Raw genomic sequence first — 27,343 nt, 5'->3', positions numbered from 1 at the left:
TAATTATTATTATTTAATTAAAAATTGTAACGAGCAAAATCTGAATGGTCAAATTAAGTACTGAGATACTTTTGTGTTGAAATAGATCGAAATATATCGATAGATGGATAATTATTAAATAGTAATTTTCGTAAAAAGCAATTATTAAGAATTCAGTTAAGAAAGTATACAAAAGAGATGAACGGCGACGCTAACTGTTACGCAATGATATTAATCAGTATTTATCAATCGCAAGTTTACTGAAAATTTCGGAAAGGGAAAGTTAGAATATAATGGAATTGTATGAATAACATACATTTAAAATCTCGACTGCCAACTGATTTACATGGAAGTTACAGAGCGTATCAAAAATTGTGCAATCGTATGCACAGGCGCAAAAAATCGCGGAAGATGTCGTGTATCGAACGTTTATCATACTTACGATTTCTTGTAGTACTTTTACTTTCGTTCCTATGTCTGTTTAGTACGTGAAACTTAACTGTTAATCGCTACACAGGTATTCAAAGAAAAAAGAAATGAAAAGGCACAATAATTTTTTTGTTACGATACATTTTTCTTTCGATCACGTTTACAAATATAAAAACAACTATAAACGTACGTGGGGCGTGTTCCCTACCGACCTAGTAGTACTGAATCGGATAAATCACTAAGTAGCCGCTAGTTATATTAATGCTAACGAGAAAAAGTATTTACAATGTGAGTAAGGAAGTGCATATTGACACTTCTGCACGGTACCACCAACAAGAAAAAGCTAGAAGTACACCGTTATGTTACGTAATTATGCTAGATCTGTGTTCATTTTCCTGAAACGCCCTACCCTTACAGCCTATCGATGTACGTTACGAAGACTTAACACATTTCATTTGTCTTGTGAAAAAGAATACGTTCGATATTAATGTGACTCAAAGCATCATATTTTTTTCGGCAAGAGGAGCACATTTCTACATTTTGCTGCAAAAAAGAAGGAATCGTATTGTATCATCCACTAGGAAAACTAGTGCGATTAAAAAAAAAAAAAAAAAGAAAAAGATAGCATATTTTCCTTGTAGCGATAACAAGTTATTTGCCACAAAAACCAACACATTTAGTTAACAATACAATGTATTAGTTTCTCTTGGGAAAATCAGAATTTACCTACTATTTGTAACAAAAGATGAAATGTGCTATTTTTCTTGGATGCTATGTTACTTTTAGTAAGACAAGTGAAATATGCTATTCTTTTGTAACGCACACCGCTATTTCCTGCTCGAGTACCCAACTATAAAATCCGCTTCCTCCGTTTTTACTTACTCTTTGTTCAAGCTTACCGCTAATAAATAGATACGATAAATATAACGAACTTGACAATCGTCGACCTGGCGTCGCGTACCGGAGAAAGTAATTCGTAAAAGTGCCAAGTGTTACCAATATATGCATCGAGTTGAACCTTTCGATGCGTGTGAAACGTTTTCACGTGATCCACGCCTCTCGATCTACGATCGCACCACGTGTTTCCACGGGCATACGTGCGCATAGCTTTCCACGGAATCAAGTCGTAGGACGCGTTAGATTTGAATCGATTCTCACACTTACGACAGGGAATGCAAATAGAAAGTTCGTTCAGTCCGAGTAGAATGTCTCTGTGCGGCGAGCCACGCCAATGAAAGTATGCTACAGTTCTCCATAGAAGGCACCGGATTAATCTCTCAGTCCGGGCACGCTTGCAAAATTTGCCATAACCATTGCAAAACGATGATTTTGTTCCTGATATGTAGCCGATCTCGTTCGTAATCAATTTGAATTCCGATATTTTAAGAATTGAATGTCGCTAACTGCAGGTGCTGACGGAAATAGTATGATGAACAGGGTGAAAGTCGGACGAGAATTTGGAATTTTATAGAAACGCGGATAGAATACTGACGTTATACGTAATCTTCGAATAGGCCTGCGGATGTTTATGCAAATTCGTATCTTTATGAATAGAACGTAAATGTAGGTACAGAAAGATTTGTCTTGTATTTTAAATATTATACTTTTATATATTTTGTATAATTTGGTATATTATATACATTCTGTATAGTTTTGCATACTAAAATCTTCCGTAAATGCATAAATATCCGTAGCTTAATTGAGAGTATTAAGTTAACACTGGTTTTTTAAACGTAGTCAATTTTAGTCAAATTAATTTGTACTACAATAGAACTTCACTTATTTAATGGACCGAACGCTTGACTGAAAATACTTATTTCAACACGAACTCTTATTATACGAATTCCATTTACATACGATCGAAAGCTTGGAGTTACTTTCCCAGTTGTAATTCTGATATGCATTTGAAATTAGTATCACACATATCGATAAATATTCCCTCTCTACTTTGATCAATCCTTAACTGAAAACATTTTCAAAGTACTAAAATTTTAGGTTTGTTTTAAATTCTCAAATTCTACGTGACACCTAGTGATTCCAAATTTTTGTCGTCGTATAAATAAACTACCCATATTTTGACAAGTTCGTACTATATCAGAGAATTTCAGTTCAAGTAATACTTTTCATAAATTAATATCTCAGGTACATGCATCAAATGCCAATTCGATTGATATCGAAAATATAAAAAGAAAAAAAAAACAATTTTTTCCTCTAGTATAAATAATGACACGTGATCAATAAATCGCGATTTGGTTTGATTTTGTAATTAATTCATCGTCGATTTTTTACGTATTTCCTATGAGTCATTTCCCTGGGAAACGCTGTCTCTAAGTGATTAAACTTAGCGCCGTTATTACGACAGCAAATGTTTATCCGGTTCGATCATACGGATCGGTGTTCTGTAATGAAATCAGCGAGTACGTAGGTCGGAATTCTATTCAAAATGATCGTGTGCACACAATGAATAATTCTGGTCACGACGTCTGGAATCTGTGCGGTGTAGCATGTTACCGTACGAATTGACGCGGCACGGCGCGGCGGCGAGAAATTACTATGGTAATGTGTTTAGTGTGCGTGAGTATTGCGTCAGGTCATTGACTTTCACTCTCTAAAGATAGTCGTTCTAGACTACGAAAAAGTGCTTCCGATGCTGATCTCGAAATTGGTTTGATGTCTTTGCAGAAATTTTGTTATTAGAATAACAAATTATCGTTAAATTGATATTTACTATCGACGTTATATGTAATGTTAGTCATTATCTGCTTGGGTTGTTAGAATTTGCATCGTTATGAAATAAACAAAGTTTGAGTGACCAGAATTGGAAAATTCGTATTTTAACGAAAGTGAAGTTTTGTGCAAGTTAGAACGAGAGTAAAATTGTAAGGTCTCCGTCTACGGAATGTTAGAAAGTTACATGTTAATTTTGAATACTAGTTCTATCACAGATTGAGTCTCAGAGTAATGTCGATGTTCAGTGAAGTACCTTGGTTGATATCGTCAATGTTGTGCGTTTATGTAAAAATTCTGTTATTTCGCCGTTAACGTCTAGCGCGAGAAGAGCTTTGACACTCGTGTTTTATGCACGTGCTACTTTTTGTACAGAATTCTTTCATTTCAGAAGCATAGTCAATTTAGCAAAATTTAGTATACATACATTGTATAATTGCAATTGCTGTGTTAGAAATAAATAAATAATGTTTTCAAATTTCGTTACTTTTTGAACGCCACAAAACATTAATATAAATTATTTAAAAGGACGATAAATTCTCTTGTTAGTTATGAATATTAATAAATATTCAATATACTCAATCATTCCTATACATTAAGAAATTCTAGAATTATACAATGTATGCACCAAATATTATAGCAAAAGATTTCAGTGAAAGTTAATAAACCATCAAGGTCGTAATAAGAAAAGAAATTGCCACAACTCAACTAGTAATAAAAAGTAAAACACGACGCAAGTAATAATTTCTACACACAACCTACAATATCCTACGCATAAAAACAAACCAGATTATTCGACTAATTGCTATGTCGTAAAAAAAGTCGTGATTGCCCCTCGATAACCTTGAACGAAACATTGGGTATCGCGCACGGTCGATTAAATCCCGGATACGCACGCGCCAGGCCCACTGACAGCACCATCTCGTTATTAAAGTGCCGCGGGTGGTCCGAACACGTAATCGGATAGTATAAAAAGTTGAGAATGGGTACCCTATAAAGAATTTAAAAAAAAGACTCGCAGGCTAGATGGAATCAGTAACGAGAGGCCCGAAGATAGTGATCGATCTGACCTACGGAGAGAGGTGCACTGGCAGCGCTGGAGGACCTCGCAGGGGCGACGTAGTAGAACGACTGGGGTTGCGTCTGAGACTCGAGCAGCTGAAGCCTATGCGACTGAGCGGATTGTTGCTGTTGCTGCTGTTGTTGCTGCTGTTGCTGACGTCTTTGTTGTTGAGCGTAGAGCTGCTGTGATTGTTGCAGCAGTTGGGCTTGCTGCTTCCTGTACAGCACTTCCTGGGGTTGGCTGATAGCTGCTGCGGGGGCGGATTGAGCTGACTGGGTTGCCGGTTGCTTATAAAGCGGGGACTGACGCTGGGGCTGCTGGGGCTGAAGCTGCTGCAGCTGCTGGAGTCCAAGGTAGGACTGGGGCTGGGCTACGAACGGTTGGAGTTTGTGACTTAGGGTGAAGTCACCCACGGTTTGGGGTAGCGTTTGATAAAGTTGGGTATTGTACTGACCGGTAGCGGGATCGTAAACGAGCTCCGACTGGTAGATGGGGTCGGCGGCGGAGGCGGTGATCGGCGATTGACCGGCTAATTTTACTTTCGATGGTTGGGACGACGGTTGAACGGGCTTAGGGCTGGCTACGCCGACGGTGTTCACGTAACGCTCGAGCTCGGCGGCAAAGTCAAGGTGAGATGTGCTAGATGCGGTCGTGCTGCGCAGATTAGGCGATACAGTAACGGCCGAGGGACGGGTGTACGCTAATGCTGGACGCTCGGTGCTACTAGGGGACACATATTGGGCAGCAACTTGTGCAACGTGGGGTCGGGGAGTGATTGCGACCGATTGCGGCTTTGGGTGACGGGCGACTGGGCGGCGAGTCGTCGTTTCGAGGGTTTGATACGCTGTCGATGATACTGTAGGCTGGGCACGGAGAATGGGCGATGCTGTGCTCTGATATTGGGTCGTCGAGGAAGCTAATCTGTAGAGAGCAGGACTGGCCGTGGGCGATGGCTCGTAAAGAGCTGTCGACGGTGTGACTTGAACGTAGGTCGGCTGTTGAGCCGTTCTGTAAGCATTTGGTCTTAACTGCGATGGCTTAACGAGGTCTTCATCGCCCAACTCTTGACTAGCATCGTCGTCTAATTGATATTGCGTTTGAAAGATCGTCGTGGGTGCTCGCGTGGTAGGTTGTTGATATGCTGGCCTCGATGATACTGGTCTTGGTATTGGCCTCACGGATGGATAGTTAGCTGGTCCAGAGATATCGTCTTCTTCTTGCTTGTCGGCAAGATCGTCTTCGTCATCCTTTGGTGCATTTGGATCGCAAGGATTGCCGGATACGTAGGTGAACTCTCTTTTATTACCATCAGGATCGATGTAACCGTATTTACCGCGCACTACGCAATCGGTTCCACGAGTTTCCTCCTTGAACGAACCATCGGCTGCCTCGTAGCCGAAAGTGAAAGATCCGTCGTCGTTGACCTTGTTGTAATTGCGAATGGTCTGGACTGGTGGTGGCTTGGATGAGTGCAGAGCGTCCTTCGAACGTGGCGAAGGAAGGGCACGAGTACGTGGTTGATAGACTGCTGGGTTATAATCGTCTTCAGCCGCCTGACTGTCGTCTTCTTCGTAATAAACTTGCGGTTCTGCAATACGAGGCCGGATCTCCACTCGCTTTGCTTCTATTAGCAGCAGAAGGCATAATGGGATTACCTGGAAATCCAAATTATATTAGTTAGTGTAATCGTTATGTATACTGTCTCATTTATAATAACTATAAAGTAATAATAACTGAACTACAATAACTATGAGGTATATGAAATTCTTTTAATGTGCAAAAGATATTGACGAATCGAATTCCTTGCGTAACGTCGCAAAGAAAGTTTTGAAGAATTTTCAACACTATTTCAAATCCCAAAAAATGCACGAAGCAAAAAGGCATAGATCGACGTTCAGTTATTATGCAAACTATACTACAGGCAAACATGATTTTAAATTTCTTTTAATCTTCTTAACACAATTTTGGTAAAGAAACTGAGATATTCAAACAGGTATGTCATATGTTATAATTTGATATTATTATAACAGTCTTAGATATCATTAATATCTCTTTTTATCAGAAATGTTTGCAAACCACTTATAAATCAAACCTCTTTCTGCCACGAATCTCACTTAGGTATTTTCATTTTACGAACGCATACAAATCTTCGCTTGATCATAATTTTTCTAATTACCATTAAAACAGCGCACGTAATATCATACTCATTCGTTATAAGCAACACGCTATCAGTCTATTAATATAATCGTCTCTGTTCCAGTCGGCAATTACTCTAATAGATACGCGTTACGAAAAGACGTTTCTAAGTAGTATAAGACGACAAGTAGAAAGGGACGTTATACGGCAGACAGGCCGCTAGAAGCAAATGCAGGATTTGATCGCGGTAGAGGAGGAAAACTTTTATCACGTCACGCGAGTCGTAATCAAAATTGTTGGATTAGAATGTCTGCAGACCAGGCTGTTATTCTAGTTTCCAAGCATGAAACCGGATCTGCATCGGGGTACGGTTTATAGTCAATAGGAAGCAGAAGATGGCGAAGAGAGAGTGAGTTTCGCGGATCGGTGAACTCGAGTACGCGCGAATGGTATGTGCAGCAAAATTCCTTATCGCTCGCTCGAACCAGCCCGACGTTACCGAACCATTTGCCATGTGCCGAGCAGCCCAGGAAGAAAAGTACTATAGCGAGCTCCATACAATGTTATGGTATATGGAATTACCATTCGTCCACGCGATTTGCCGTATTATGAGGTAGAATATACAGAAACGTTGCTTTATTATGGAAAGTAGTGGAATCGTTCGTGGATGTTGGAATTTCATATGCTGATCGTTGTCACCAGAAAATTCTCTTTACTCCCGTTTAGTTTCCTTCATTGCTGGACGGTTTAAAATGGAAATGTTGTTTCACGGATGTCTATTTTTACTGATTCTTTGCCTGTATTTTATTATAAGTTGTCAACGTTGATATTTAAGCCTTCGTAGTATTCTTAAAATTCCATTTTGTTCATCTTAATTTTGTTTAATATTGTAGACTCTCAAAAATTCAGAAAACGTTTCTAATTTGTTGTTCAACAGATTTTTAACTTTATCATAGCGTAGCTCGAAAGAGACTCGAACAAGCTATCTAATATATCTGGTACTATAAATTTTATATTTTAAATTTCATCATATATAACAGAGTTAATGATGTTTGTTTCTTGTAAGAAGTTGAAAATATGTACCTTTTTCTTATTTCATAGCAGAAATGCGAAAAATCATGATGATATAGTGGTAATAATTTTCGAAATGGTTGATTCTGAATTCTTCGTCATTATATTATACTATCAAAGAATCTTATTACATGCAGTAAAGACAGTTTGAAGATTATAAATCACTAGAAGATAGTTCACTAATAGCCAAATTAGGTGTAATACCTTTTGCGTAACTTTTATACGATGAACGTACGTGTGACATGTAATGCATTTCTTTATATCTTCTGTAAAAGCCTATTATGTGTGTACATTAAGGTCAATTTCTTTGACATACTCAATTGTGCGGAAACATCGTATTCATAATGATATAGAAACAGCGATAGTAGATTTGGGTCGACGCGACCGGTAGGAAACAGATTCGACAGAATTTCAGGCGTTTCTGCTCGTGAGAAATCACGTTCTTGTAAAGTATGGAAAGCTTTTATTTATTACATAACGTTGTCTTGCATTCGCGATACAGTAATTCAAGAAAGCAGATAGCGGTTCGTAAAACACGTTGTCGGAGGCGGATTGAAAGATGGAAACGTGGGCAAAGATATCCACAAAGACAATAGCTTTAAAAATATAAGCGAATAACCGCGCATTCTGTGGGCACAGTGCAGTAAAAGCATGAATAAAATTAAAATTAATGCGACTATCCAGAGAAAGGTACACGTATTCATATTTATTTTACCACAAGGTATTTTGAAACACTTAAAATTTGTATCGGATGAATGGTTTTTAAAAGCAATGACCAGTATATTGGTATTAATAATTTCAGACATTTCTGTAACAGGTGTGTGGTAACTGGGCGATTATGAATACCTAAATCAACAACTAGTTTTCTTGAATAAAAACAGGAAAGGTTTGGAGCAAAGTGATCGTATTACTTTACAAGTCTTTAAAATACGCGTTTAACATTTTCCCATAGACATTCGTAATATTGCAATTAAAATACCAGAACGAGAAACATATTTCAAACAATAAAAACTCTGCAATCGCGTCATTGCGATGCTAAAGAACTAATAAAATAAGAAAGCCTTGAAACGTTCCGTCAAACGATTTCTACGACACAAAATACTTGTTTGAAAGAATTTGGAACGCTGACGAAACACAAAACGACCAGGATAAATTGCTAATCCCCTCGAGGGAAACTAATAATAATCTCGATTCTCTTCCCGTCACGTTTCTGCATTCTCATTTCCATGTCGTCTACCGATACGTGGTTCGGTTTCCTTGTAATACTTTTCACCCGTAACTGATTCATCATCGAGAGAATTTTCCTATTATGAGGAGGATTTCCCATGCGCGTTGAGCTGACCGTACGTCCTTACGACAAGACGTAGTCCCGACTTCCGGTAGAACCACTCGGTGGGAACCGCCCCAGCTCATACGTGTTACGTAATTTTTACTACTCGGTTGACCCGAATACGGGGCGAGGCAGGATTATAGCAGCGCAGCGTGGTTACCGTGAGAGATTCAGATTCAGAGCGTCGTAACTCGCCTCTGTTTCGCTACACCATCGCTTCTGGATCTCCTTGAACCGAACCGAGAGCAAATGCTCGCACAAAACAGCCGCACCACGCCTCGCGACGACCCACAGGAAACGCTCGATACACCACTGTCACTTTTAAACGTTCGTTCGCTTGTACACGAAATGCGCCTAACCTACGGCGATTTTCGCGACATTCTCTTTTATATGCTATAGCAGCGGGCTTCGCCTCTCTACGGGTGGTACATTAATTAAATTGTATCCGCCAAAGAAGGTTATCAGTTTGTCAGATATATTTCATTCCACATCGATTAACTGTCATGGGTATCATGGTACCAGTTATTCTGCTGATCCGAAATAAGAGAAATAAAAAAAAAGATTTCTTATCAGCGAATTTGGCAATAGCCAGTAATAGAATGAATGAAAAAAAAATAATGATCGATAAGGTAGCGTCAGTCTAAAGTTACACATTTGAATTAATTCTAATAATTGAATTAATTCTTAGTATGATATATATACTAAAAATGCACATAAAGCAGTTAATGGATCAAGTAGATCTTAAGATATCGTAGAAGTCATGTCAAAAAGCATGGTTTTGAGAAAATCGTTTAAACAATCTTCTCTCTTTCAAACAGACATAACATCAATACAAACAATTTTTTAAGTTTAGGTATAGGGTTTCGCAGGTGTATTTCTAAAATCGTATTTTTTTTTAAATACGTGAAATGAAGGTGCCTCCTTAATATGCATTTTTCAATGATGATTTGTGAAAAGGAATTTCATCTCAACTGTTGATTAATGAATAAGCTTCAAGTGGAAGAGTTATAAAAATTAGTGCTTTGATCTTGGAATACGATTAGATATAAAATACATTGATTTCTTTTTGAATTTTTCCTTTTCTTCAGAAAATTACGAAAGATAACATTCAAGTGTCTGTAATATCCCCTTTTTCATAGCTTTTCAAACTAAGCATCGATTGAATAATATTAGTAGAAAAACTGACTAACCATCATTTCGACAGGAAACTACGAACTTTTTACACGCGGCATTTTGTAAACGCTATGCTTGTTTACATTACCACCATGTCTCTCCTTGTTATGATAATTACACTCTGTTTGCTTGAACTCAATTTCTACGTTGAAACTGCTGCACGATCATCTACAGGAAGTGTTGTCGTTTCAACTATCACTTTCAATGGTTATATAGACTTCACAACGCCAGTAACTAGAATTTCTATCGTTTTTAATTATCGTATCAAATCCAACGTCTTTTCTCTCTTCTTGTTTTATCCTTTCTGTCACAGCGGTATATAATTTTCTCTTTAAAAGTAATTTCTCACTAGAATGCATTTTTATTGCTATTTATTATTTTCTACGAACGTTAATCATACAACAAGCATCTATATACAATGTAGCTAAATTTCGAACGATCATAATCGGAACGACATATTAAATTAAGAAACCAACATTAACTATTGATGTGTATATTTTATGTATGATTATGTTTTATTGAACATAGAGCACGGATTTCTAATATGTACGTGTTCTACGTATCAAGTTTCCATTACGTAGAAACGTATCAGCGTATAAAATTACGCGATGCCTTGTTTTGGCATGTTGCGGTATGTAGAACCGGTGTAGAACCGACATAAGAGAAAATTCTTGCATAAAAACGCGTTACACGCCTTCGTGGAGCTCATAGAAAGTGATGCCGGTTTAATTATCTCCTTTGATATTTATGCATACCAGGAAGGTTACGTTTTTCAGATAACACACTCGAAAGAAAGTTGTTTCTTTGTTAACTTGAACATTTGCTATTTCATCTTGTTTCGTGACGCTACAAGTTATTAATTACGTTTGCACGAAGGCAACCAGGCAATTTGCTTAACAATCTAGCGATATTTATTGCGCTATTCCGTATTGTAGTTACTCTTACGCATGTTGTACATTCTAATGCAGAATTAGGTAACTTCGTTGAGTAATTTTGTAGTTTAAATAAAATTAAGTTTGCAAATAGTATTTTGTAGTAAAATCATTATAGTTTTATCAAACACTTCATTGTTTTTCGTTATCACCATTTCAACATTTTACGTTTCTTCGTTAGTATCTTTTTCTTCAAGCAAATATCAGATAATATCATCATGTAATCTTTAATACTTCAACATTTTTAAAGCAATTCTTCATCATAATCTGATATTCTAGTATCACATTATCTACAAAATTTTCAAGTGATCTCGTTCTCATTCTCCTCTCAAACTTTCAAATTCCATCGAGCTACGAGTCCACGTCATTTCCTTTTTTAACTCCAGCATCGCACAAAACAAAATATAGAGGACAAAACGGAGTGAAGTTCAAGCAAATCGAACGACACAGATCCTTTCTTCGGATCAACGAAATCGTACTATTTTCACTTTCCTGCAGTTAAGGTTCAGAACACACAACCACAAAATTATTGCAGCATGAAATTACTGGAACCTTGTCCGTTCGAACGTGACCTAGTAAAATTTTACTATCGAATATCGGCGATTTAAACAAACTAACAAGAATAGAGACAGTGAAACATCGAACATTTCTCGAAACATTTGAATAGGATGGAATTGCATGTCGACGACGACAACGACAACGACAACGACAACGACAACGACAACGACGACGACGACGACGACGACAACGACAACAACAACGACGACGACAACGACAACGACAACGACGACGACAACGACAACAACGACGACAACGACAACAACGACGACAACGACAACGACAACGACAACGACGACGACAACGACAACGACAACGACAACGACGATAACATCGGTATCGATGACTCGGTGATCGGCGGTGATCCAGCGACCGAAGGAATATTCGAGACGCAGTTGGCACACAGCTCGTCCTTGAGACAGGGAGGTACGTCGTTACGGGACTTTCGAACGATACGGTATGCACCATGCTCTCTTGGGCGTGCGCCGATTAATTTCCAGTCGACCCGTGATAAAATGCGGTTATTCTTTCCTTGCGTTCATAAACCCTGCGAACGTGCTCCCCACCAAACCAAATCCACATAGTCGATGTACACGTGTGATAAATCGTGTCTTTCGCAAGATCGCGTCAGGGAGAAAATCGAAGGTTACCTTCGACTGATCTGATGAAGCTCTGCTTGGTCACGGACCTGGTTATGGAGCAAAGAGACTTTTATGTAACGCAGAATTTGCGGTTGCACGATAATTTTGTGGCAATGGTATTTAAGAATACTTTGATTTGGACGGTGCATATATCGTGGGTAAATGTGTGTGTGTGTCGCGTGTATGAAAGGTCATGTGTGAGAGAAAAAGTTGAATACAAAAGATAAGCTTGGAAGAGCGATGGTGATGTGTGAATTAAGATTTCTCAATAACGATGTTGAAACAAACATAAATTTAGCAATTTAAGGTGAAATTAAGATATGAAATAGTACGTTAACGTGATAAATGGTGTTTCGATTCTATTCAAATGACAGAAAATTATTCGTTATCTTTTTTAGACCTATGCTTTCTCTTACAACAGTAAATTCTGCTTTAAGCTGACTGTTTCTTAACAAGCTAGCCATATAAAAAAAAATGTTTTACAAATTATTGAAATCCAAGAGTAATGATAATAATAATTTAAAATTATTCTTGAATTAATTTGTATTAATTTATATTAAGATACCAAGCGTATTCCATTTCATTTATAATAAAATATCTAAATTATTATTACAAGTTTTCAATAATTTAATAATACATTCAATGATATACGTGTATGTTACTACAAGAAAAGATTTATGTGCTTATCTTTCTACGGTTTGATTGAAATTTCCGTCCTATGTGCTATTTTTGAACAAATATATATGAAACACATAAGCAAGTTTTATTAAAAATTGATACAATGCATTTCACTTTTCCTTCGTCAAAGACTATAATTTCCCACGACCATTTTCCTCTTGTAGGATAGTTAATTACAGTTCACAAATCACAAATAGACTAACGCGAATTAAATTTTCTCGCTGTGATTTGTCGGAAGGCGGCGATTATATTGTAAAAGGATCTATACTTTTCCAAGAATCAATTTAGAACTACCTACTCTTAGGAAACACTTACTGTTGAGATTTCTCGCTCCACTAAATGTAGAACGCTTTTTTAAAAGAAAATCTTATATATGACATATATGTCTAATACAGGTCTAATAAATGATACATGCAAAGCTCGTGAAGCTAAAGCTTAAAGTTCTTGATAAGTAGTCCACTTAGTTCTTTGAGGTGAATCTTTTTTAGTTAAACATGGCAATATACTAGTTCTACGGAATATAACACTCAAATTGAAGAAAAGACAGAAACATGTGGAGCTGAAATCTGAAAGTATGGAATCATTTACCAAATCGTATTTATGTATATTGAATCGCCTGCTAATTGTATCACTAATTAGGAATGAATGCTGCAGATATTAATTGTAACAGCCATGCTTCGTAATAAATCAAATTTATAATCTGCTAATTTTATAAAAAATTATAATTTTCTACATTTTGATAAAACTCACGTACGATTATCATAAATTCACTGAAGTATTCAGAAACTTATGGTCAGTACATCATTCAGACAAGATTAATTATCCATTAAAATTACAATTATTTATTGAAATAACGTACGATAATTAGAAAATTATTCTAATGTGTTTCTAATCTCTCTTTTTCATTTCTCTTCAAATCTCTAAATAAAATATTACCCGCACAAAAAGTTCAAGAAACTTAAAAAAATGTCAATACCCTGGAACTAAGCAATTCCATATTGAAACGTTTACATCGAAACAGAAACGATCAAAGCTAGAAAATTAGAGAGAAAGGCTGTTGGAATATGAAGCTAAATAGCCAAGGGTGACCTAATTTTTCATGATCATTTTCATTATCGAGTTAATCATCGGTCAGGACTTGATTAAAGTCACACGAAATCAGGAGAGCTCGATACGTCATCGTTATTATCAAGATTGAAGCTGGCTGTATCTTGTGGCCTCGCTCACTGACAGCGTGTACGCTAGTGAACACTAGTGTATAGTCTAATGACTCTGTATCTGGTCTGGAAAATCGTGACGCGGAGGCAGGCCTCTATATAATCAGCGCTAGAACATGCCAGTCACATACAGTGAGAGGTACGAACACATTCGGTCGGTCTGGTTGGAGGCAATTGGTCCTGGTCTACCACGCCTTGTCTGAGCCCCCTAGCTCTGGCTTTCCAGAGAAAGGAAGAACAGCATTACCTTCGCGTAAACCTGTCTTATTTTAAAATACTCCTACGAAAGCGGACGTTATAGACAAGCTACAACGTAGATATCTGTAGTTTGCCGGTTAGCTGTCGTCTCTTAAGATATGAAGATATGAGACAAAATGATGTTAATAGAAGGAAAGATCGTTGCGATCGCTTGGAAGAATGAAATTCTTGGGTTTCGCAATAGTTTGAAGGAAATGCCAAGGTTACCATATTCGAAAAAGTGGAAAGGGATTGAGAAAACACGAGAAAAGAGAAGAAAACATGAGGTCACATAAGAAAACATGAAGTCGCATAAGAAAACATGAAGTCGCATAAGAAAACATGAGAAGACATAAAACATAAAACGACGTATAATCCTGGTAAATTCAAGTCTTGTTAAAACATTACACGTTGTTTGATAAAATAAGAGTAAAGAGTAAGAGTAAACATAAATATGCCAGGACCGCAATAGATTGAGGTTTCAAGTCTCTGTTCATATTTCTGTCATTTCGCTGGTAATCACACCCGAAATTATTGTAGTATTAATTCAAACTTCTGACTGCGTTTACGATTTCGTTCTATCGTAGTCTGAACAGACAAGGATAAAGTCATGGAAACATTGTGTTCCGATAGTTGAACGACAGTCGTCGAACTACATATATCTCAGCTACTAGGAATTATCTAACGTCATCATGCAAATTATTTAATTAGTTGCATGATGATTTCATTCACTATTAGTCGACAAGGCATTAGATAGAATGTATTCGCCGGTTGTTTACCACTCGCAATAGAAAACGTCACTCAACGTGCATAGTCTGTCGTCTCAAGTCGGCCGATTTCTAATCGTTGAATGATTCAAAAGTATTTACATTTGCATAGCCAGCGATCTATAAGTGTTCAATGATTATATCTCAATTTGTACGTCACTTTTCCTTCGAAGTAACGAATAATGAAACGTAATACTGTTCTCTTGAAAAAAATGAGAAAAAGTTTATTGGTTTTAAGAGAAGATAAATTTGTGTTTCACGTTTTATGAAATCCATCTTACAATTTCATGAAAATTCCAAGTTTAATGTTGCTGTCAGAAGTGTTGGTATAGTTAGGGTTGTCTTGATTTCTACCACTGGACGTACAGAAAGAGAAAGAATGTGGTATTGGTTAGATCGATCGGTTCTAAACTACTCTTTCGAAAGTAAAAGTTAGTTCCTTGAGGAAGGTAGTAGCTGGAAGCGGTGTTCTTATTTACTGCAATCGCTTCAATTTATTTTTGTACCACCCGCTTTGCAGCATAAGACGAAAGATATATTGTTCGGAATATTACATACTTTCTTCTTGTATCATTGTTGTTAAAGTACGCGCCTAGGAATCAAGAGATGTCCATATTTTCTTGGAGACTCAAGAACTAAGATCGAGACACATAATCTGATAATACGATGATAATCTGATACGAGTAAAATGAACTGCCAAATCTCTTCGGTTGAAGTATAACTTAATTCTATTTCCGACAGTGGCATGAAGAGTTTTTAAAAATAAATATTTCTATACAAATAAAAAATATATTACAGAAAAAGGATATTATTTTATTAATTACAAAATAGAAAATAATAGGTCTTGTGTTTTTTTTGCAGTTATCTCTGCAGCATCGATTGGTCTATGTTTTACTTCATAAAAATATGCTCAGTAGTGTATTGTTTCTCGCGTTTCATTATATGGATAATGAATTTATTGAAATTAATAAAGAGAAGAATGATATAAATAAAGTAAGAAGTGATTGCAACTTCACTTCGCAAGTTTCTATACAATTGTACGATACTTTCCCTTATTAGCACTATTCATTAGTATAGAATACTACTTGTTAGTATTTTAAAAAATGGTACGCTTTCATTTTCGTCTTGAAAAGAGAAAGTATCATTTTTAATTAATATCGAAAATGATATGACTTCGATAAAATTAATTAATTTTAGAATCTTCTAAACAGTATGAACGTAACTAAGGAAATCTTCGAAGAATATTCAGCGAATTAATTAAAGAAAAAGACATTGTTCCATCGTACATCAAACAGAAACGGTAGAATATGGCATAACGTTATTGTGTGATTGTAATCTGTGGAGGATGTTACCTTCGCGATTATCATTTCCTGGATCGATAGTATCGTGATAATCTTAGGCATCAATTCTGAAACAACAGGTTGACAATGACGTAGACGGCGGTACCAAGGAATGGTCGCTTTCACGGTGAAGGTAAGCCGTTGCTTTTAGAAAAAAAAATCTGTTAACCGGTCACATTTTCAGAATTGCATTCTTTGTTATACTGAGTCTCTAAATATATCTAGTATGCAATGCAGTGACTAACAGTATACGTAATGCGTATCTGATCTGGATCCAGCCAGCGGAGCCTTGCTTTTGATTATATTGCATTTCTAAGGAGGAAGTAGTTAAAATGTCTCGAGCACACTTTCTTCGCCCGTATTTCCGTAGCGGAAGCTGGGCACACGATCGATGATTCGTTTTTAGATTAATCTACTACCTGCTGGCGTGTTCTAATTAGCCGACTGATGTGGTGAATGGTCGCTGGGTTATGTCAGAATCGTGTTAATCGCAATGGAAATTGGTAACGAATGATAGAAGCGAGGAAAGTGGATAAATTATAAGGTTTATTAATAAGGTAATAACAAGGCAATGAAGGTAATAAAACGTTTGTGAATATAAATAAATATGGGAAATGTTGGAATTAGAGAAGGAGACAGAGTCTCAACGTTTTTCGTTAAAAGATTCGAAGATTTTAGAATTTGGTTGAATTTTACAGAATCCTCTAGAATTTACAAAATTTGTTAAAATGCATCGAACTTTAATAGACTTTATCAGAATTCTCAGGGATTTACTGAAATTCTTTAGAATTCCACACAATTTGCAGCAATTTGCTAAAGTTTGTTAGAATTCGCTAAAATTTGTCGAATTTCGCTAGAATTTGCCAAAATTTTTGAACACATCGTCAAATTTGAAAAAATTCACTGCTATATAAATAATAACTTTATTGCACGTTAATTTGATCTACTAAAGGAAGTACTCAGTGTTTCTTGTATAGAGTTATTTTAGCAAATAGTTATATGCAGAAAACGAAATAAATTCTAGAAATTGCGTTTATGAATAACATATAATCCAGTAAAGAAAATGCACGGCATTACAATGTTTAACGATTATGCCCTGAATCAATTTTTATTTTAAACGTTTATACACGTTTCCGTGTACGAATATTTATTAATGGTAATAGGATTTCCATATCCTTTTACCTCTCAAAGGAAAATTAATGCGTGAATGAGCATAGAATTCGACCTTGCTGATCCAGTTTCTTCTCATGTACTTGGAACGCACTGAATCATTGTTAAATAGTCATTATGTTTATGTACGCTAACAGACGATTAAGCAAAATAACGAATAATAATCTCGTAAAGTGTTTTTAAAAAGGAATTCACTACAGTGTTACTTTCTGCGTTGCCTACTTGAAGTGATTAAATCTATCTAATAATGAAAGGAATAAATAACCCGCTGATATAATTGAATAACGGTCTGATGCAACTGCGATGACTATGATGCTGTGTTAGATGCTTAGATGAGTCAAAGGCTATGCTTCAAGGTTTCGTTCTGGTTCTGAGGCATGAATAACATTTATACTTCCGTGTAACATTAATTTCTCTCGAGATGAGAGAAACACTACACTGAGAAACGTTTCAATGTTTCAAATCAATGAATGAAAACTTTCAAGTCTTCACCAATTTAATGCGAATGACTCTTCAGAATATAGTTTCCTACATTTAGTATTACTGAAACAATTCTGCAAAGTAGGCAACATTACATTTCTCTTGTTAAAATTTCTCCTCGCTCTTTTCCCTTCGCATCATATCTATCATTTTCACATCCCAAAATCCCTACCAAAATTAGAAAAATGTGAGTCGTTTCACCCGATATCACAACAAGCAAAATACGCTTCTTGTTATCGTTAAAATTAGCATGACACTCGTGGTTGTCACACACGAGTTGTTCGGACGTATTCAAACAGCTGCCAAAGAAGTTAAGAAAGAAGCGACAGGTGAATAGGCCGTGCAGATTTCTCAAGATCCGTGCGTCCGACGACTCTCGTACGGCTGTCTTCGACGCGAAAGAGGATGCAAGATGACACGCGTAGTCATCCTGTTTCCCGGCAAAACGTATCCGCCGGAAATAAGGAAGATGTGAAAGGTTTCGTGAACGTTAGTCGAATGCTGCGTACGGCGAATTATTCGCGTCGATGCGAATATTCGAAAGTGCAAAAGAGGCGAACGTTCCCTGGCAGAGAACGAAGGCAGGGCAAAGTAAAATGCGCAGAGAAAAAACGTTTAGACTCTAAATATGGTCTCGAGTGGAACAGTGAGAGTGAACGTGACTCGTTTCGTATGGGCGTTGAGAACGCAGCCATTGGTATGCAACACTGCTATGCCCTTGTCTTATGAACTGTGTCGTCCACAGAATTACTCTGCCACTCGCTTTTTCCTTCGTTTAACCATTGGAAAGCGAATAGCGTATTGAAAAGCCGCGTTGATTAGTTATTGTTAATCATCGTCGTTCTCATTATGCTGTTTTAGTATTGTGGAGCTTTCACTGGCGCCGTTATACTATGTATATTATACAATAGGGAAGCTTTAACGAACGTGTTACTCGTTTGATTTGTTTCCCAAGTACGATTTCTGATTTAATTGCAGGCTTAATGGTTAAAATTGAACAATCATGAGATACGTGTGTTAAATTAGGAATATTACAGTGTACTTACTACATAGGATTCATTAGAAGAATATTGTAGGAATTGAGATTCGTTGAGCAGATGTTAGGATTTTCTACAGCGTCGTAAACTTGTCATAAATTATTGGATAGATAGTGGAATAACATATGTACACTTAGAAATCAGACCTGGGCAAATTCTATTTGAAATTCAAAATCATCTCATATCATTCTTTTCGATAATGTTGTTTGAAAATATCAACAATCTCAATGCATGTTTTAAATTATTTCAAGTTTGGCGAAAGAAATAATCGTGAAACTGATGCAACAAAAAGAAGCAATAGTCTATACTCTCTATAGTATGAACTGCAAAGAGAAGGGCGGGAACAAAAACCAGACTCTATCTTGGAGATAATTTGAGATAATTTGAGAAAGAAAATAACATGTCATTTGAAATAATATTTCAAATACCTAACGTAATTTCAAATATGCTCAGGTTAGATAAAGTATCTAAATGTAAGTATAATTGGGATTAAGGGAGAGATCGAAGAACAGGTTAATTCCTTTCTCATGAGATCTCAGAAAGAAAAGTAAACGTAAGATTGCAACGTACGTTGATAAAAATAAAACAAATGTGAAAATGGAGTAAAACGCTGTACGAGTTGCCTGTTTTGTTATTTTTTCACACGGTTGATACACAAGAATGTGAGGAGAAATGTGCTATAATTGGAGAAAAATTCCTATCTAGCATCGATTAAGGAAGCACTGGAAAATTAGATAGCGCCCGTTGCACGGGCACTTTGTATAGGCGCGTTACGAATCAACGAAGCATGACTACGTTTAACCCTTGCCTTGGATACAATTTCACTCTTTCACAGTTTCCCACACTTCATTTTGCATTTCGTTTCTCACATTTCACCACCGGTAAGACGTGTCAAAAATTTCTCGTGAGTCAGTGCTCCGGCTTCGACGTCGATTCACTGGTAACTGGCGATGCGTATCTTTATGACAGTAAAAAAGTTTACAGAAGTTTCGATGCCAAAGGAAAGCTTGTATCCTGATTTGAAAGGAGAATGGTGTAAGCTTAATCAGTTTTACGATTCATGATATTGAAAATAGTAGCAAATATCAGAGTTCAGACACGTTTTTACGCGTTTGTTAAAAACATATGATTTGTGAACATCGTGTTACGAAGATGGAATTAAAAACCTATCAAGACCGCAGGAAATCGTAAAAGATTATAACGAATATAACGTACATCCAGCCCATTAAGGATTAAGCAATGAAGAGTTGTACAAACAGAAGATTATTTAAAAAATGTAAATAGTGTAACTTATCAGGTTGTGATTATTAGATCGTTAAAGATGAAACGATCGAATTTTTCATATTTCCAAGAAGAGATTTATAATTACAACGTTAAAACATAGAATTCAATAATATAAATTATTGGAAAAATGTCGTAAATGAAATATTGCGTTAACGCGATGTTAGCCCTTAATAAAGTTAAATAAACTTTTATTTCACACATTTTCATTATTTCGTTCTTGTTAAGAACACTCACGTTATCTACTACGTTCTCTTAATTTAATCGAATTTAATTCTTATCCAAAAAGATAATAACGCTATTTATCGCTCTTTCACGCTTTCGTAATACTATTTTCGAATCACTCATAATTTCATAGCCTAATAAAACACCTCTAACAATTAATAATTTTCGTTCTGATAACCCTCAGCGATTTTTGCAGCCAAATTCGTGAAAGTTTCGGGGGAGTTAGATGTACTTCATTTAACGCCTAATTAAACCACGAGTCTGGTCGAAGTTTGATGGCTAGACGCAAGATTGAGAAAGTTTACGGTTAGACTGTTAATTAAGGGAATTTGTTATCGCCATACGTTTCTTATGAATACATCGTGCCATATATAATGATCCAAAGTTCCTGCGAGCTTCGGTGTGATACTTTTCGAACAGCCGATTCTTCCTGCACTGAAATATTTTCGCTCTCACTTTTTCTTCGGTCTGGCTGTCTAATGAGCCTGTTCCTGCGAAGGCGTACAAAAACGGGAAAGTCTGTGCTAAAATACCGTTTACTGGAAACTGTTACCGTCTCCGTTTCGCGTCACACCGATACACCGGCGCTTGCCATCGTCTTACAGCTTCCTGACATCCACCAAACTTTCAACATTATTTATTTGTCCTATTTTGTTGAACTTTTAGGTTATTCATCGACGTCCTTCCCCAATTTCATTAAACACCAACGAATTAGCCTGAATCGTGTTTACGAGAGTTGACCGTAGTGTCCTCCTTACTTGACCATTTCGAAACTGAAGAAAACTAAAGTTTTATTATTTTCTTTCTACCATTTCTGTCTTCCCTCGTTCAATTTAAGATATTTAGTCATTATTTCATAACAGCTTATATAATTATTATACATACAGCTATTCAAAAGAAAGGCAACACTTGTAGAACGTGTGATATACATTTTGAAATTTTTCTAGCATTATATTGAGACCTGACTATGATGATTATATTCGTACAATTTAAAGATATTTATCACAAGCATATACTTTGCAAAAATCACTAAACATATTTGAATGGTCGACTATTCGTTATATGTAGTTAGCCACTATTCGTATTGTATACTGACTTTTTAATTAACATTATTTATATACTAGCAATAAATATTTTTTAACTGCTACATACATTTCTGGATTCGTTTGAAATTTTATTAATGTAGAATGCGAGATTTTAATGTTCCACGATAATTGATGAACGTCATGCTTTTGGTGTTTTGAGATCAATCGTTTGCTACACGTCACGTTTCAGTTCCAATACAATTTCAAAAAGTTTCGTATAACACACGCAATATATTCATAAGAATTCTTTTCCGATAAATGTTCGAGTACTGTCATCAGCTACGATCTTGAAAAACGAACAGATGCTAAATAGGACATTTGACTAGGGACAACAACATAGGTAACAAATGTTACTAATCTAATTGTAGAATTTCATTAGATCAACGGTTATTTTCTTTCCTGTTGTGCAACGAGAAAAACGATCGTAAACCGGCTTTTAACAACGACCGATTTGCAGCGGACAAGACGACGCTTTTGCCGGTTGTTCGAAGGAAGAATTCGTGTCGTGAGTCGTAGAGAGCGAACAGCCAACGCTGATGACTGTTTATATCCGAGGAAAGCAACCGAGATTTACCCCTGTATTTGTACGTATTAGCCTCGCTTTCGCAATTTATCGATGGCCAGTTTCTCCGTCATCGGTTTCTACGGAACCAAATCTAGGTCTTGGTGTGACGGGAGAGACAACAGTGGCTCAAAATCGATGAATGCCTGTTATGACACGCGCGTTTCCTTCGCGAACGATGATGTAGTCTCAGGGCGGTGTTTCGTTCGTGAGTCCTTCGAGCTGACTTTCGTTTCGTTATGTCTTTTTATGTTAATGAGAATCTATAATAAGAATGCTTTCGATGGTGGGCGTGTATAAAGTATGTTAAAAAATGTAGAGATCGATTATTAATTACCGTGAAGTTGTGTAAATTTATGGGAATATTGCGGTGCGATGTAATTGGACGTTTTGTTGAAAATGGGAGCCTAGCTTTTTCAGTGGTTTTTAATTACCTTCCTCTTTCACAAGGAAAAACTGTGTAGCTGTATCATAAAAAATGTTCTAGAATGTAAATTTCTGTTGCGAGTGGCTTTCGTAAAGCGGTAATTATAAAATTGCAGAGGCGCATAGGTTTTAAGCGTGAAAAATGTTCTCTGTCACGTGGATTTTATGTATCTTTAGAAATTTCATGGTTCGAACGCTTCGGTAATTATTCTTATTCAACTGGCGCTAAATTTATCAGTTTTGCTAATGATGTATAATAGAATTACACTTCGTATTATTACGGTAGCGATTTAAGGAATTTCGTTGTGGCTAGAGTGAAAATTTTATCCCACCTACTTACTGAACTGATCTACATAAAAAATCTTTCTTAAATATTTTACACGTGTTTAAAAGAAATTGAAGAAAATTATGCAGAAAGTTCATATTCTTATATTATTTGGTAGAAAGTCACTGGTAGTATTTTATAATCGTGGAATAGAAAACAAGAAGTTTCACTCTTATGGTAACATGCTTCCATGATTTATAGTTATGATTATATGTTCGGTTCGCTAAAGATGCAATAGATGATTAATCTCGAAAATCAGTTCACACGGGATAGCGATCTTTGAAGTTTTAACGAGGTTTATATAATCCCTTAAAGTAGGAATTAAAGCACAAAATGAGTAAAAGTTTAGAATATATGTGTTCCTTCGCGTGATCCATAATAATATTGTACGTATACATATATGGTATTATCGATTTGACGATGATAAAGAATTAAATTTCCCAGAAGCTGAGTAAAAAGAGTGCATGAAATATTTATAACTTGTAACAGCCAGCTTATTTCGATCGCGCACGTCTACTGTTATTTATGATCGGCCAAACTGAGTAAAACGAAAGTGAAAAGCGTATCGATAGGTTTTCACCGTAGAAATCAATCTATTAAACAATAGCGATACTGTAGCTACATTGAAGACAAAAAGCATGGATAGTATATCGTGATCTAAAGTGAATCTGACATTTAAACGATTTGACGTCCTATATTTTAAAAATCGCTTCACGGAAATCTGTACCATGCTATATACTATTTAGTTGCAATTAAGAATCGAATTCTCATAAAATATTAGCATAGTGGGAGTATATTAAATATAGCAGACACTCATAAAATATTAGATTTGGCAAGCAAATAAATACGAATATTTTGTTCGTAGAATTCGCATAAAATATATACTTCTTAGTTCTAAATTATGTTATAAAATTAGGTGTTCGTAAAACTAATGATATTCAAAGAAATTTTGGACAAAGATATATGTAAATCGTACAAACAAAAAGTAATCTTATTTAGATTCTCCGAGATGCTTGTACGCAACGGTTTACTTTATAATAATTGTTAGTTCATAACTGTGTGCTTTGTTCCATTTGCTTGTATTATTGTTGGTGAAGTGGTACTTAACGATACTGATTAGATTCACGACAAAGAGATTAAATAGTAGTTCAGTAACGAAAAAATTTGTAAAATGACAGGTTCGACGCTAAATTGGTGAAAGTAGCTATAATAAAACTCAGCAGTCTGGCAGACAGCTGATCTTGGATCAGTTAGTCTCTTGTTTTCTTTAATACTGTTTCTAACAACTTCACGTAAGTCGAAAGTGCGTGAAAAAATTAGTGTTCCGTTTTTGGTAATAAAATAATCTTGTAAACAAATTAATCACAAATCTGGAAATTCTAGTAGGAGTAGTTCAAGTTACATGTTAAGTATTTAGAATACAACAGTATTTTCTAATAACCTATGATTGTAATACATATAATTTAGTCAGTAAACAATAAATAAATTTGTCTATAATTAATCAGTTTACGCATAATAAGAACATCTATAAGTGTTTAAATAAGTATACGATAGTAACATTTTTTCCAACGTAAAAGTAATCGTATATGAAGATCGAATACCAAAAATGAATTTCAAGCAATAATATTTCTTCTCGTTCGAAGAAACGTTACGGAGAAAAGAAGGTGAAATTGGAAAGTGTTTTTACACTGATTTTTCGTACAATTAATTGTTCGATCGCACGGAAGAGGTTCGCGATTGGAAACCAGAGTCGATGTAAGTTCTCACAGGAACGAAGAAAGAAGGAACTCTTCTCTTCCTATATAAGAAAAGCGCTTTCCTTAATTACAATTAATTTTCTATGAATAGTATCGCACGAATGCAAGAAACTTTACAATCTTGTAACATTATCTTTGCTCTGTGTACACGACGTTCTGTCATATTGGATAGAAAAAGAATGACTAATGAATGATTAAAGTCATCTGTAAAAGGTGAAGCGAATATAATCATCATTTTTCTTTCCTTCGCGTCATAGAAATATTAATGAAGTTTTTTGATTTCGAAGGATAGCATGTTTCAACCTATTTAGAGTTGCGAATTCTTTCCAATTGAGTTCATAATTACGTGAAATGACGAGTGATAATAACGTAAGAAACAGTCAGGTATAATGAGGGTAATTTCATGAAGTACCTAGGTGAAATTGAAATAGGTGTGAAAAGCGAGGTTTCCTTTGAAGAAAAAATAAACCTGCATGTATCACGAGTAAATACATAAGTACGAGGAACATGTACTTGTTCCTACGAGGGCTTTAATTTATTATTGTTTCGCCAAAGTATATTGTAACATAGATTATTCTCCGGTACATGACTGTCTGCAACCACTGTGAGAACAGTTCAGGCATTTTTCATTCTATAAAAGTTCTATGAATCTTAATTATTCTGTGAACCGAGAAAGTATAATATGATAATGATAGAAAACCCAATACGAAACTTCTAATTCAGGAATATCAAATAATCGATTTAACGATATTCAAACGAATCACTTTTGGTCAACATGTTTATATTTATATTTAAAGAAACAGAATTACTGAGTAATAATTTTCCCAAAATTTGTGAAATTAAAGAAGATATGTAATAAAACGGAATGTAAAGAAAATAAAGTAAAAGGTTAAAACAAAGTAATTAAAAGCGATGTTACAAATAGTACATAGCAATTTCTCAACAAAATCGTACGTTCACGTGGTAATATATTCATCGGCAATGATCAGTTTCGTATCAGATTGCAATTAGTCTTCTTCCTTTCAGTACACGCCAATTTTGAGAAGAGTAATCGTAATATCGCAATCACTTGTTCTCTAATGCATTGATCACTCAACGGTACTCCTTACATGGGGGCGAAAGTCTGTCGAAAGTATTCGAAGCACATTCTGTTGCGTAACTTTTGACAGAAACTAACACTACAAATTTAGAGCAAACTCGACGACGGCATTGAAATCAGTGGCCAACGTAACAGCATCAAAGGTTACGTTGTCAGAATGTGACTAAACTAATTATTTTTCAATATACACACACGTAGCACACACTTGATTGTGATTTCTTCTACTATTTCTAGAGACCTTGAAATTTTTCACTGTTAGTTGTACTATGATAATCACAAATACAAAAATTGTTAAAAATTATACAAACATACGAGGAAATTCATTATATTTGTACACTACACAAAACGATTATAATTGTTAAAAATCAAATACATGAACAGATTCTGAAGTAAACAAAATCATCTATCTACGGTCAAAACAATTAAAAAATTACGATTATACACCTTTTATACGAATGTAAAAGATATCAGCTTCTAGATCTCTACATGGACTAGATAGAAACGATCATTAACTATCTAAAAGAGACAGGACCTTTTTTGCAAAATCTAATTGACAGAACAAATTGACAAAAGCCAATTAAACCAAAACCGTTCGTAATGACTCAAAAGTTGGTGTAACGTGAAACTCAAATTGAAAGAAAACTCCATCTAAACAAATTGTATCTCTTGAATATTATCTTCAGAACAAATCATGTTAACCGCATTCTTCAGGATAGCAATACATCCCTTTTAACCCATCTATACACATCCTTTCAAATGATAGATTGGAAAGTAGCTAATTTTATTATATTATGCAACATTCACACCACTGTTCACTCTACCTAATATTCGTTAGAGTTGGTTGGTAGCCATTTATCGAGAAATAGCTAACGATACGAAGCTTCAATGAACACATTCAATGCAGATCTCAGGTCAAAGAAGAAAATGAGATTATTTTAAGACGCATCAGGAAGAAGTTTAGTCATACGCAAGTTAAATACAAACAATTTCATTCATATCCTACGTTTGTTTCACCGTAAGAAAAGACCAACTAGTTACCTTGATCAACGCGCAAGGTATGTACCAGCAATGTGTCACACGCCCAGTTGATCAAGTCGATGTACACTGTCAATGAAACACCACTGGGACACGTATCGAGCCAGTACATCGGAGGCAACCCCGTGTCAAAGCTCGCGGTAGTATGAGATGAAGAGATAGCAGAGAAACTATGTAAGTCGTTGTATGTACATACCAAAGATATAATCCTCATGGTGCACGCGTCGCAAACGAGGAGGGTACAAGTAGTCGAGGAACGATCCTACGAGAGTTTCACTGAGAGAGTGCAGTCGTATAGTACGGAGCTCGGTCCTTTATAACCTATACGAACGGTTTTGCTTATAGTGGGGGCTTGCACGGCTAGTAACCGCGTCCTCTTGGACAACGGCGTGAAACAGCCGCAAATTAGATTCTCCAGAGGCCGGGCGATGGCATGGCCATTGCCAAACCACAGCGCCACGGGGCCTGACATTGCCAAATTGTATGGGAGTACGTGAACGTAACGTTGCATTATGTGAACGTGCGTGGACACGCGCGGGCGCGAAACGCGTCCGCCTCAGCAAAATATAGGTCGTGCGAGCAA

The 27,343-nt window shown here is 36.2% G+C and overlaps 1 protein-coding gene and 1 long non-coding RNA gene across 4 annotated transcripts; one reads left to right on the top strand and one right to left on the bottom strand.

Moving 5' to 3' along the window:
- Positions 1-339: 339 nt before the first annotated feature.
- On the bottom strand, positions 340-27,043 carry LOC138181628 (putative mediator of RNA polymerase II transcription subunit 12). Of its 3 annotated transcripts, none has more exons than XM_069116631.1 (3): positions 26,957-27,043; positions 4,653-5,853; positions 340-4,568 (listed from the first exon to the last, which is right to left on the bottom strand). In XM_069116631.1, exons 1-3 carry the CDS (start codon positions 26,972-26,974, stop codon positions 4,168-4,170), a joined length of 1,620 nt encoding a protein of 539 aa, XP_068972732.1. In that variant the 5' UTR covers positions 26,975-27,043; the 3' UTR covers positions 340-4,167. The 3 variants fall into 3 exon arrangements, 2 of the variants coding, with proteins under 2 accessions (XP_068972732.1, XP_068972731.1); XR_011173550.1 differs by having other exon boundaries at positions 341-2,186; positions 2,232-5,853; XM_069116630.1 differs by having other exon boundaries at positions 341-5,853.
- On the top strand, positions 15,804-16,883 carry LOC138182087 (uncharacterized). Its single transcript, XR_011173691.1, has 3 exons — positions 15,804-15,931; positions 16,136-16,411; positions 16,463-16,883. It is a non-coding gene; the product is annotated as an uncharacterized LOC138182087 (long non-coding RNA).
- Positions 27,044-27,343: the final 300 nt, after the last annotated feature.

Source organism: Bombus flavifrons, chromosome 7 (genome assembly GCF_040668555.2).
Source record: "Bombus flavifrons isolate JBK064 chromosome 7, iyBomFlav1_principal, whole genome shotgun sequence".
NCBI classification, from domain to species: domain Eukaryota; kingdom Metazoa; phylum Arthropoda; class Insecta; order Hymenoptera; family Apidae; genus Bombus; species Bombus flavifrons.
The sequence above is the reverse complement of the archived record's forward strand: the minus strand, read 5'-3'. Positions and strand labels throughout refer to the sequence as shown.